This window comes from Mus caroli, unplaced genomic scaffold, assembly GCF_978045245.1.
Source record: "Mus caroli unplaced genomic scaffold, Mus_caroli_1 scaffold_1, whole genome shotgun sequence".
NCBI classification, from domain to species: Eukaryota; Metazoa; Chordata; class Mammalia; order Rodentia; family Muridae; genus Mus; species Mus caroli.
In genome coordinates, this window is record NW_028227256.1 from 10,671,774 (window position 1) to 10,685,158 (window position 13,385).

The 13,385-nt window shown below is 41.6% G+C and overlaps 1 protein-coding gene across 2 annotated transcripts in view; it reads left to right on the forward strand.

Moving 5' to 3' along the window:
• The window catches only part of Xkr9 (XK related 9), a 49,621-nt gene extending 37,580 nt beyond the window's left edge, over positions 1 to 12,041 (forward strand). For both annotated transcript variants that reach the window (XM_021168640.3, XM_021168649.3), the window contains exon 4: positions 6,676 to 12,041. In XM_021168640.3, the coding sequence (XP_021024299.1) occupies positions 6,676 to 7,304 (629 nt within the window). In that variant the 3' untranslated portion in view covers positions 7,305 to 12,041. The remainder of the gene's footprint in view (positions 1 to 6,675) is intronic.
• Positions 12,042 to 13,385: the final 1,344 nt, after the last annotated feature.

A 13,385-nucleotide genomic window follows, 5' to 3' on the forward strand; every position in this document is an offset into this window, starting at 1 on the left:
CCCTTTACTCTGAGGTAGTGTCTATCTTTGACACTGAAGTGCGTTTCCTGTATGCAGCAAAATGCTGGGTCCTGTTTACCTATCCAGTCTGTTAGTCTATTTTTTTTTAAATGGGGAATTGAGTCCATTTATGTTGAGATATCATGGAATAGTGATTGTTGCTTCCTGTTATTTTTGATGTTATTTTTATGTGTGTCTATCTTCTTTTAGGTTTGTTGAAAGATTACTTTCTTGCTTTTTCTAGGGTGTAGTTTCCCTCCTTGTGTTAGTGTTTTCCATCTATTTTCCTTTGTAGTCCTGGATTTGTGGAAAAGTATTGTGTAAATTTGGTTCTGTCATAGAATATCTTGTTTTCCCCATCTATGGTAATTGAGAGTTTTATTGGGTATAGTAGTCTGGGCTGGCATTTGTCTTCTCTTAAGGTCTGTATGAGATCTGCCCGGGATTTTCTCACTTTCATAGTCTCTAGTGAGAAGCCTGGTATAATTCTGATAGGTCTACCTTTATATGTTACTTGACATTTTTCCCTTACTGCTGTTAATATTCTTTCTTTGTTTTGTGCATTTGGTGTTTTGACTATTATATGACAGGCGGAATTTCTTTTCTGGTCCAATCTATTTGGAGTTCTGTAGGCTTCTTTTATGTTCATGGGCATTTCTTTCTTTAGGTTAGGGAGGTTTTCTTTTATAATTTTGTTGAAGATATCTACTGGCACTTTAAGTTGGGAATCTTTACTCTCTTCAATATCTATTATCCTTAGGTTTGGTCTTCTCACTGTGTCCTGGATTTCCTGGATGTTTTGGGTTAGGAGCTTTTTGCCTTTTGCATTTTCTTTGACCTTTGTGTAACACAAAGTGTCAATGTTTTCTATGGTATCTTCTGCACCTGAGATTCTCCCTTCTATCTCTTGTATTTTGTTGATGATGCTTGCATCTATGACTCCTGACCGCTTTCCTAGGTTTTTGGTCTCCAGGGTTGTCTCCCTTTGTGATTTCTTTGTTGTTTCTATTTCCATTTTTAGATCAAATCCTTCACCCGTTTTGTTGTGATTTCCTGTAATTCTTTAAGTTATTTTTGTGTTTTCTCTTTAAGGGCTTCTATCTGTTTACCTGTGTTCTCCTGTATTTCTTTAAGGGAGTTATTTATGTACTTCTTAAAGTCATCTACCATCATCATGCGATGTGATTTTAAATCTGAATCTTGCTTTTCTGCTGTGTTGGTGTATCCAGGCCTCACTGTAGTGGGAGAAGTGGGTTCTGATGATGCCAAATAGCTTTGGTTTCTGTTACTTATGTTCTTGCCCTTGCCTTTCACCCTCTGGTTATCTCTGGTGTTATCTGTTCTTGCTGTCTCTGACTGTGGCTTGTCCCTCCTGTTCTCACAGGTGCGTTGGCACTCCCAGGAGGCTAGCTCTCTCCTGGCGGTATTTGGGTATGTTATCACTGTGGCACAGGATCAGCTCTGGGCACAGAGGGAAATTGGAACACTCCTGTGCCAGGCTCCTCCTCAGTCCCTGTGCCCTGAGGATTCTAGGCAGGTACCTCTGAACAGAAGCGGTGGTCTTACCTGTGCTCACAGACTTGTCCACACTCCTGGGAGGCTAGTCCTTTTCTGGCAGTATTTGGGTGTGTAGTGCTGTGGCACAGGAATCAGATAATCTTAGTTATTTTTGAGTTAATATCTTTAATCTTGATATCAATTCCTGTATTTTCCAGACATCCATGTGGGAGGAGTGGTGGATCTCTTGAAATATGTGTAGTCTCATTTCTTCTGTCATATGGGTTGGTAATCTGGTATTTTCTACCACCTGCCCTAATGTTTGGACATGGGCAAGTTTCTAGTCCAGATTATGTCATCTTTTGAATATTCAGGGTGGTCATGGAATATAGAATCTTTTAGATTCAGGGAAGTCAGGGCAAGAGGCAGTGGGACAGGCTGCTTCATCTGAAACTGGATCTTTGTTTTTTTTCTTTTTCTGCTATCTCAAGTAGTGAATGATGGCCAGCTTTTTAGGCCCCCATAGAGCCCTTACTAAGGAGAGGATTTTTTTTTTCTTGATATTCTTTTCTTCTGTCATCAGAAGGCCTTTCTCCCTATAAACAGCCCCATGTATGTGAGAGGTAGTAAAGACATACTGGCTATCAGTGTCTCTGGTCTTTTTTTTTTTTTTTTTCCCCTAGCACTTTGGTTAGAGCTATTAGGTCAGCTTTTTGGGCTGACATTCTTGTCAGGAGTGGCTCTGCGCATATGACTTTGGTGTTTGAACACTGTCTCAGCATGCCTCTGTTCATACTGAATGAGGCTGTCTGAAAATCTGGTCTAGTCCCATGGATGTGGACCAAACTGTCCAAGCAGTCATGTAGTGGTCCTTTGATGTCTGGGTTAGGCAGCAGACTAGCTGAGCTTAGGGCATCTGGAGCCTGAAAGGGGGCTTTAAGAGGAGAGACTGGTAATGAGTCATTTTGGCATTGGCTATGGTCAGGCTTTGGCTCAGTGACAGTTTCTTAGCATCCTTAAGCAGGAGGCTGTAGCTTTGTTGATGTGTAAACAGAGGGTTCTGCTTCTGGCAATGGGGTCCAATGTCTTTGACAGGGAGGCCATTGGCTGGTGCCAGGGCCCTGATCTCTCATCCATGAGGAGATGGAAAAACTAGTCACTTTTGGCAACCCCAAAGCTGGTGTAGAAATTTTTTTCGGGCCCCTGGATCTAGGGAGGTCACCTGTGGTTGACAGAATAGGGCTTTTTTTTTTTTTTTTTTTTAGCAGAGGCTACATAGTCTTAAGTTTTTCAGGGCCTCTAAGATGTCCTCAGTCTTTTTTAGACATTTTTGTTTGGTTTATGTTGTTATCAGGAGGTCATTTGTAAACTGTAAGTTTTATTAGCCCTAAGGAAGCTAGTGTGTTTTTTCTCTATTTTCAGCATCATCCTGGGCATCTTTTAAGGCCAAGGTTTGATAGGCTCCCCTTACCCCTGGGGCATTTTCTGACCCAGTGGATGCTGCATCTTCCTCCTCCTCCTCCTCCTCCTTTTTATAATAAGTACACTGTTCTTTTTCTAAGTGGGGGTGTCTTTGGTCCTTAAGGCCCCTCTTATCTTTTTTGTAGAAGTCAATTGTTTTAGACGTGCCCTGTACAGGTAGGCCATGGGCCCAGCACCAGAGCCTGAGTATTGGTTTATAGAAGCCATTTGTTTCAGCCATCTGTTAGAGTCTTTGGTTTGGCTGTGGCTGCTAAGAGAATCTTTGTCAGATCATGAGTCTGTTTCTTTTGCTCTTCTACCTGTCTTTTTTTTTTTTTTTTTCTATTTTTCTGTCTCTATTAAACACTTTTTCTTTGTCATTATCTTTTAGATTCCAGTTTCTTGTTCTTGAACCCTTTGGAGTTTCCTGATATCTGGGGTTGTCTAGTTAATAAAGACTAGAACTATTGCTGTTTTTCATTGTCTTTGGCGAAATTAGTGGCTGTCTTTCAGCTGCTTTGATATCTGCCAACAGAACCTGGAAGATTAAGAGTCTCTCTTTATCTTTAGTGGTGTTGAAGTCCCAATCTGGGTGGATTAAGAGAAGCCAGTATCGGGGGCTGGAGAGATGGCTCAGTGGTTAAGGGCACTGACTGCTCCTCCAGAGGTCCTGAGTTCAATTCCCAGCAACCACATTGTGGCCCACAACCATCTGTAATGGGGTTCTGATGTCCTCTTCTGGTGTGTCTGAAGACAGCTACAGTGTACTCATATGCATAAATAAATAAATCTTTAAAAACCCCGTGTTTGTTACCCAGAAACTTAAAAAAAAAAAAAAAGAAGAAAGAAAAGCCAGTATCAATAGCTGCTTGGTGAGTTCCTCCATGGGACCAGGAACCAGTTTCCTGGCCTCTGTCTGTGGTGAGGAGAACTACACGGGCTCTTCGGGGTGAAGAGGACTATCTCTAAGAAATTAAATCTCGAGGGTTGTCTGAAAAAGGGGGAGTTGTGAGTTCTCTAGTTAAAAAGTCACTAGTGGCAAAGGGCCAATAGTGATGAGGTTGGTTTCTTTGATCACCGATTGGCCCAGCTGCATGAAAGAGCAGGATGACAGACTCAGGCTCCAAAGTCCAATTTTATCTATAGTTCAATCTTTGGGCAGAGGGTGTGGAGGGTGGGCAGAGCCTGGAAGAATTTAGTCTGAAGTCCTCCTGGGTTGTCTGTCATCTTAACATAGTATACCATCTTGTTTATTCTAGCTCTGGGTAGTGGCTGCACTGAGTGCCCTAAGGCACACGGAAGGGAGTGGTTGTTGCTTCTCAGTTTGCTAAGCATGGCAGGATGGTGTCAGTGGAGACCCTCTCCTCACAACTCAGAGGCTATATCTGTTCAGATAGGGAGAAGGGCAGCCATTCACTGAGCAAAATGAGTCTGTTCTAAGCTCCAGCAGGGAACATCTGCCCACCCAGGACATCTCCTGCCCTGCTGTCTGGGAACTCATCTCTCCACTCAGCATGGGAAGTAGATGGGAAGTAGGCTATGAGCATCAGCTTTCTCACTTAAGGACTAAAGTATTCGTAGGCAACCCTTCCACTGAAAACATGGCATTATATACGATACTTAGAAAGACTTTCCTAAATGCAAAATATCTGAGGTAACATATGGAAGTGAGGATGCTCTCAGAAAAATATCTGATGTAATATATGGAAGTGGGAATGCTCTCAGCCTGACTAGAACTAATAAGGCGTTTGTACCCTGAGGGCTTTTCTGAGTCTCACAAACAGGAGTCATCAGTTTTGATGACTTCCCAGAGTGTGGGAGACAGAAATCAAGTGTGAAGGAAGGCAAATGCTAATTACAGGAAGCAAAAATGCTCTAAAAGAAGAAGATATAGTTTCTGAGAGGTTAAAAAAATAGCCCCAAGCCAACACAAACCCTATTGATGTCATGATTAAGTGAACATTGAGGACTTTTGCTAAACACCATTTTGTTTCTCTTTGGGGAGTTGGAGGGAGAGGGCTGGAGGACGGCCATGTTTATATGTGCCAAGCTTTCCTTTCTCTGAATGGGAAGTGAGTGAGCAGGTCCACTACAGATAAACTCAGACTGTGCTTTGTGTAGAACTATGACAGTGTGTGTCAAAGGGACAACTAAGGGAGCTACAAGGGACATCTTCTGGGGGTTACAGCTCACTGTCAATGGAGCTAAAGTGAGTGACTGCTGGGTTCTTCAGGGACTGTAGAACTTTTAAAACTATGCATATGCATTAATTTGGTGGAGATTAAAGCCAGGCATGGTGGTGTACACTTGTAATCCCAGCACTCAGGAGCAGGAAGCACACACCTTAACTTGAGTTTAAAACTACCCTGGGGGGAATGTCAGGGCCAAAAGAATGGGAATGGGTGGGTAGGGAAGTGGGGGGCGCTATGGGGGACTTTTGGGATAGCATTGGAAATGTAATTGAGGAAAATATGTAATAAAAATATTAAAAATTAAAAAAAAAACTACCCTGGACTACATAGTGGACTCTGTTTCACAAAACAAAACAAAGCAAAACACAGCAAAAATAAAGCAAAGCAAAGCAAAGCAAAGCAAAACAAAGCAAAAAACAAAACAAAACAAAACAAAGCCAAGCCCCCCACCCCAAAAAAATCCCCCAATATAAAAACACATCACATGGGCAGGAAAGATGGGTTATCAGGTAAGAGTACTTACTGCTCTTGCACAAGGTTAAGGTTCAGGTTCCAAAAGCCATGTGATGACTCATGATTATCCCTAACTCTAGCTCCAGGAGATCCAGTGTCCTCTTCTGACCTCCACGGGCACCAGGCGCATGTAGGCAAGACAGCCATAGATATAACATTGAAAAAAACAAAAACCCAACACACCAGATAATTTAGGAGAAAACAGTATTGTAATTAAAGAATAGGAGAAAAGTTAAGTCCAGATTCTTAGTGTTTTGTGCCAAAATCAAGAGAGGAGAAAGACGTTTGTAAGAAGATTCGTCAAGAAACGTCATTGGAAATCTGGCTGTACATGTGTAGACCTCAGATACTAAGTACTCGAAGGGACTCATATTCTATATTCTCTGTGACTATTTCTTTCTGTCTTTGCTTATATTTGCTTTCTTTTTAAACCATCCTCTGCTTTGAGTGAGATAGTAATGACTTGTATTTTCAGAACAGTAATGAACTTCTGTTGTGCCAAATCTATAGAACTTTGTAAATTTTGGAGTCTGTTTGTTCATATGATTTAGAGTCTGTAGGTTCTGAAAAATTATTTTGTTAATGATGTATACTTATGTTAAATTTTCTTTGTACCTGTCTCATAATCCATTAAGCTATCTCCCAGTGAATTAAGTATGGGTATAGGGTTAAAGCCAAATAGTGTAGAAAACCAAGACTTACAATTGTAGTGTTTAGCCAAAGTATTATTTATTGAATCTATTCAAGATAATTCTAAAGTAGTATGATACAGTTGATTAGCCTACCAATAAATATAAGTTCCATCACTTTCTAGTTGCACAATAAGAGTCAAGGAATATATTTCTTCAAACCTCAGCTCTACTAATGCAATGTGGGGATATAGAAGAATTAGACATATAAGCTATGGCATGTGTCTACACTGCTACAGCATGCATGGCACATGCTGGTTTACTGTTACTAATATTACTGTTACCATTTCTAATCTAGTGTGTTTTTTGTTTTTCTTTTGTAGGCATGGTCATCATGGTTTCCTGCTGTGCTATTTCTTGGTCAACTGTTGACTATCAAATAGCTTTAAGAAGATCATTGCCTGATAAAAATCTCCTCCGAGGACTCTGGCCCAAACTCATGTATCTCTTTTACAAGTTGTTTACCTTGTTATCCTGGATGCTGAGTGTTGTACTTCTGCTGTTCGTAGACGTGAGGGTTGCTTTGCTTCTGCTGTTATTTCTTTGGATCACAGGCTTCATATGGGCATTTATAAACCATACTCAGTTTTGCAATTCTGTAAGTATGGAGTTCTTATATAGGATTGTGGTTGGATTCATCCTTGTGTTTACATTTTTTAATATCAAGGGGCAGAATACCAAATGCCCAATGTCTTGTTATTATACTGTAAGAGTGCTAGGCACCCTGGGAATCTTGACTGTATTCTGGATCTACCCTCTTTCTATCTTTAACTCTGACTATTTTATCCCTATTAGTGCCACCATAGTTCTTGCTCTTCTCCTTGGGATTATTTTTCTTGGTGTTTATTATGGAAATTTTCACCCAAATAGAAATGTAGAAACACAACTTGATGAAACTGATGGAAAAGCACCTCAGAGAGATTGTAGAATAAGATATTTTCTAATGGACTAACTTGTGAATTCATGAGAATTTTTTTTTTTGTTTGTTTCATTGCCTAGTAAAGAAAATGTCTGTCATATGTATGTGTTGTTACTTAGTTTATCACCTCTGTCTGAAATGAGTTATGGCACATGGTGAATGAGAGCATAATAATATTTTATGGTTTAAAATAATTTCTTCTTTGTGTTGCTGAGGATCAGGTCTGCACATGCTATGTAAATATTCTACCACTGAGTTGCACCCCCAGCCATCTCGCTGGTTCCAAAGTCTTGAGTATTGAGATAGTTGCTTTCTGTCTGACAGAGCTGCCATGTTGTTCCTCAAGTGGAATAAACAATGTGGTCCCATAAGGCTCATAGTGAGCTTCTCTGCAGTTTTGCCATCATTGTTCCTAGGACCGCTGTACCTACCGTGGACAACCGCAAGAGGAAGCAAAGAGTAGAGCATCTTGTCCTCCCTACCCCCCAACTCTCTTCAGTCAACACAGGGCTTCTGAGTTGGAACCAGGATGATAAAGGGATGGAGGAATATGAAAACAAATTCTTAGGGTTGGACCTACTGTGCTCTCTCTGTGAACTCCCCAACTGAGAAACAGAAAGCAGAGTCTGAGAAGACTGAAAATTTGTTGTTTACTGATTGTACAGTGTTATAGACACATTTTAATGAGTCTATAGTAATTATACATAACAATGGATGTCATTATGTCATACAGGATGGAATGCACTTCAGTCATGTTCACCCTGCTTCCCCTCTTGCTCCACTATTAGTCCTGCTGACCCATCTTTCCCAACTAGCTCCCCTCCTTTTATATCTTAATTTTCTATTTTTACAACTCAATGAGTTTCAATGCGGTTGTTTACAGGAGCATTGGCAATTTATGTCTTTCCCTTCTCAGCAACCATTGACTGACTGTAAAACTTTAGTGGGGGGTGGGCCTCTCCATGCTCTCTCCTTCCTCCATAACAGTGCCGATGGGCTCACTTTCCCATACATAGCTTTGAGTTCAAGAATGCAATAGTCATGTAACTCCTGAAAGTCAACATTCTAGACTACCCCCACCTGCAGATCTTACATTCTTTCTGATCCTTCTTTCAGGCTGGTGCCTGAGCTTTGGAGGGGTGACACCAATGTCCCATTACAGCTGGGCACTCAACAGTCACTCATTCTCAGAAGTTGACCAGTTATCTGTCTCCACGGTCACCAGTGAGCACTGCACAAAGAAACTTCTCTGAGGAAAGCTGACTGCAGTGCCAAACTATCAAGATGGGGGTTTAGAAGGTGATTGATGGGCACATCACATCCAAATAGCAAGGCAGCAGTTGTAGCTTCCTCAGGGTCTACAATGTGCCCCAGCCACAGGCTTGTAACTAAGCTTTCAAAACCAGCTGCACAATCCCTCTTGTGGAACAGGGATCAAATCTTCTTGATATAATATGTCTTAATTATTATCTCTGACAACTAGTTTTAACTCAGACTTTTTCCATTAATTTATTTGGTCACTTTACGTCTCAATCACAGTCTTCCTCTCCTCCCAGTTCCCCTTCACAAGCTCCTCCCCTTCCCCCTCTTTTCCTCTGAGGAGGAAGACCCTGGGTACCAACCCACCCTGGCACATTAACTCACTGCAGGACTAGGCACATCTCTCCCACTGAGGCCAGACAAGGCAGCCCAGTTAGGGGAACATGATCCACCAGGAGGCAACAGAATCAGGGACAGTCCCCGTTCCAGTTGTTGAGGCACCTGCATGAAGACTAAGCACACATCTGCTTACATATGTGGTGTGTGTGTATGTGTGTGTGTGTATGCTAGGTCCAGCCCATGCTCTTTGGTTGGTGGTTCAATCTTTGGGAGACCCCATGGGTCCAGGTTAGTTGACTCCATTGGTCTTCCTGTAGAGTCCCTGTCCCCTCAGGGCCCTCAATCCTTCCCCCAACTCCTCAGTCTAATGTTTAGCTGTGGGTCTCTGCATCTGTTTCTATTGGTTGCTGGATGGAGCATCTCAGAGGACAGTTATGCTAGGATCCTATCTGCAAGCATAACAGAGTATCATTAATAGTGTTAGGGTTTGGTTCTTGCCCATGGGGTGGGTATCAGGTTGGGCCAGTCAGTGGTTGACCATTCCCTCAGTCTCTGCTCCATCTTTGTTCCTGTACTTTTTGTAGGCAGGACAAATTTTGGGTTGAAGGTTTTCTGAGTGGGTTGCTATCCTTATTCCTCTACTAGGAGTCCTGTCTGACAACAGGGAGTGGCCTCTTCAGGTTCCATATTCCCCACTGCTAGGAGTCTCAGCTGGAGTTACTCTCATAGACTCCCTGGAGACTCCCCTGTCCCGCATATCTAGAGATGTTTTCTGTTCACTCTCCAGGCCATCTTTCCACAGCTTTCCAACCCTGATTCCCAGCCCCGCCCCCATTCCCTTCCCCATCCTCTCTCACACCCAGTTCCCTGTTTCCATCCACATCATATGACTATTTTATTTCCCATTCTGCGTGATATTGAAGCATCCTCCCTTGGGCCCTCCTTATTATTTAGCTTCTTTGTGTCTATGGATTATAGCATGGTTATCCTGTACTTTATGGCTAATATTCACTTATTTGAGTACATACATGCATGTCCTTTTGGGTCTGGGTTTCTAGTTCTATCCATTTGCATGCCAATTTTATGACGTCCTTGTTTTAATGGCTGAGTAGTATCCCATTGTTTTAGTGAGAAGCACATTTTGGTTCTAGGAGGAATTAGGAGGATGCTTCATGAGGCTGAGTTCCTGAAAGTGTCAAAGCTTTCCCCAGTAAGCTGCCTTGGACTCAGTTCTCTATTCTCCTCCTTAAGGCTTCGTTGCCATGCGAACTAAAGTCGAAGTTTACGATTGTCTGGACAGCCTTCTGGCCTTGGCACAAAATGGGGGATCTCCTTCACTAGCAGGACTTCCCCTTCTCTGACCTTAACCCCCACGTGCCTCTACCTACAGCATGCCATGAAACCTTAACCCCCACGTGCCTCTACCTACAGCCATGAAACCTTAACCCCCACGTGCCTCTACCTACAGCATGCCATGAAACCTGAGATTACAAATTCAGCTTCTTTCTCCTGGAAGAACCTGTTCAGCTAGCACCTGAGATTCCCAGAATGCCTCTCGATGTTAATAAGGCACCAGGGCCTTAAGCCTTCATCCAACGACATTTGACCACACAGGATGTTTCTGACACCCCCACTCCATCTCTAAAGCTACATAGTCCTTGAATAATCCCAAGTGAAGTTGATCTGTCTCTCCATACTGGTCCTGGTGTGTCATCTTTACTTTACGTAATTCAAGGGCTTCCGAATCTCTGCTCCATTTGCTCTCCTCCAGCTGATAATTCTGGGGGAAGGGAGGGTCACAAGGCTTAATGAATGAATCCTTAAAAATGCATTTTCTGTTACCAATGGAAAAACTGGACACATCATACTTATTCTTATAATAATAAAAAGAACCTGTTGAATAACTCTTGAGAAGAACAAACCTAAAAGATCAACAGATCACAAGAATCAAAGCTGTTTGAGAGCATTAACTACTCTGTTGGTCATGTTGCCAGGCCCTGTTGACCCAGAACGGATGTGAATAGTCTGGTGTTTGCAAAGGTCTAATGCACTGACAAAAGCCAACAGACAAGCTTTTAGAATGTTTATTGAAATAGTAGCAATTTTCATTTCCTAGTAGTAGAGATAAATAATAAGAGGTGACTATATTTATATAATTATATAGATTTTGAAGAGTGCAGTAAAATACTCCCTGTGCTTTTAAAAGTAAACAGCCCTGGGTAAGAACTATCTAAATAAACTCTCTCTCTCTCTCTCTCTCTCTCTCTCTCTCTCTCTCTCTCTCTCTCTCTCCCTCTCTCTGTATGTGCACACACACACACATGTGTGTATTCATGTATGCAAGTGCAGATATGCATGAACCACAGTACAACTTGGAGTGTTGAACCTTGCCTTTCCTCTGTCGCCTGCCTCTGTTTCCCATCTCATAGATGTCTCATGCATCCCATCATTGCAGATGTGTGCTTCTGAACATTGATTCTAGGGCTCTGAACTCAGACAATGGTGCTACCCAGTGAGCAGTTGCCCCTCTAGAGCTGGAGACTCTGTAGTTTACCTTGGGGACACCATTCTAACATGTTTTCCATTAGACTTGATTCTTGTATGACTCTCTTGTCTGTCTGTCTGTCTGACTCTCTTTTCCAGATATAGAAGTTTGGATTGGTAGGGCATCTTTTGCCTTTACAAGTATTTATTTCATTATTCAGTAGTAATTCCATTCATTGGTGATCATTGTTCCTTTCTGTGTAATGTGTTTTTACTTTCTGGTAGTTTTTTGAGATTTTTACAACTTGTTTTGCTTTGTGCTAGTTTGACCACTGTGTTGATGAGTGTGGTTTCTTCCTTATATTGATCTCTGCTTGTGTTTCTTCAAGTTTCTAGAAAATGACATTTTTGGTTATTACCAAGTTAGGAAGCATCTGGCTATTGTTCCGATCCTGTCTCTGCTCCTGAACTGACACTGTTCACAGCTGTACTAGCCTTCTTGGTAATGTCCTACGCTTTTGTCTCCCTATAGCTGATCCCAGTGTGCCATCACTAATGTGGCACACTGTGTGTGGCTTCTGAATCTCTGCTCTATTTGCTCTCATGGACCAACATCTGAAGCTCATTTTTCCAACTTAGTACTTTGTTCCTTAGATTAGAATTGTCTAAAATGTATCAATTTATTTTTCTTCCTTAAATTTTCTGTTGTTTGTTCCACTAATCAAAATTCATATATTACATTATTATGTTCTAGATTTTCATGGTTTATGGATGCTAAGGTTTGATATAAGTCTATTCACTGTGAGCTTATTTTCTTCATATCCTTGATTGTGATGATAATAGCTCCTTTGTAATTTTTTTATTCTGATAAAAAATCAGGTCATTCTGGGAATGGTCTTTATTTGTTGTGTCTTTCCTTATGAATGGGACAAATTTCTATGTTTCCTTGTATATATACTCTAATTTTTAATTTTGTCTTGGCTTTATGAATAATCTCTTTCAGAGCCTCTCTTTTATTAAAAAAATTAATTATATTTATTTGTTTCATGTGTGCATGAAGGCAGGACAGTATCTGGAGCCAGAGGATAAGTTGTAGAGGTGGGTTCTGGGGATTGATCTTAGGCAGTCAGGCTTGGTGGCAAGCATCTTTACCTGCTGAGCCATCTTGGCTCAAATGCCAGGTTCTCTTGATTCTGTGTATTCCTCACAGTCATTTATTTTCCTTTTGACAGGCACCTTACTTGAACTTGAACTTTTGAACATGCAGTAATGTTTATCTTTAGGTTGGTTGCTTGGAGTACATTCTTCACATACACGATTCAGAAGCAGCCACAGACCAAGCACAGTTAGCACAAGGGAGCGATTTCTCCTTTCTGGTGGTGTTCCCATTTCCAAGATCCCCTCTCTGTTTTGAGTAGCTCCAGTCACTGCACATTTTGTCATTTGGGCCTTAAAGCCACCATGACTGTCGATTTTCTAGAAGTTTATTTATTTTTTAAGATTTTTATTTGTTGTTAAGTTTTATTTGTGTGTGTGTGGTGTGTTTTGTGTGTGTGTACTTGACAGTGCATATGTCTGCACATTTGTGTGGAGGACAGAGGTCTCTTTTGGGCATCTTTCCTTGACCATGTCCCAGGGTCTCTTACTGAGTTTGAGCTCATTGACTTCACCAGTCAGACTGAGTGGCCAATGGATGTGCCTGTCTCTGCAGCCCCAGATCATTTGCAAGGCTATTCCCCCATCCCCATTCTTACATAAGCCCCAGGAGCCCATTTAACTCCCAGAACTTCAGCAGCAGGCACGTTTCCAGCTGATCCATCAATCACCCCAGCTCTCTCTCTCTCTCTCTGTGCTGTCTCTTGTTCTGAACACCAACATTTTCTTGTTGGTTTTGCTCATCATTCAAGTGCTTTGAGGTAGTTCCTGAACAGTTCATAGTGGTTGTTTGTGAGAGTGGTACAGTAGTCATAATTGCATTTGTATTCATCTTAGCATTTTCTGTAATATTTGCTAAACGTATTATAATAGTAC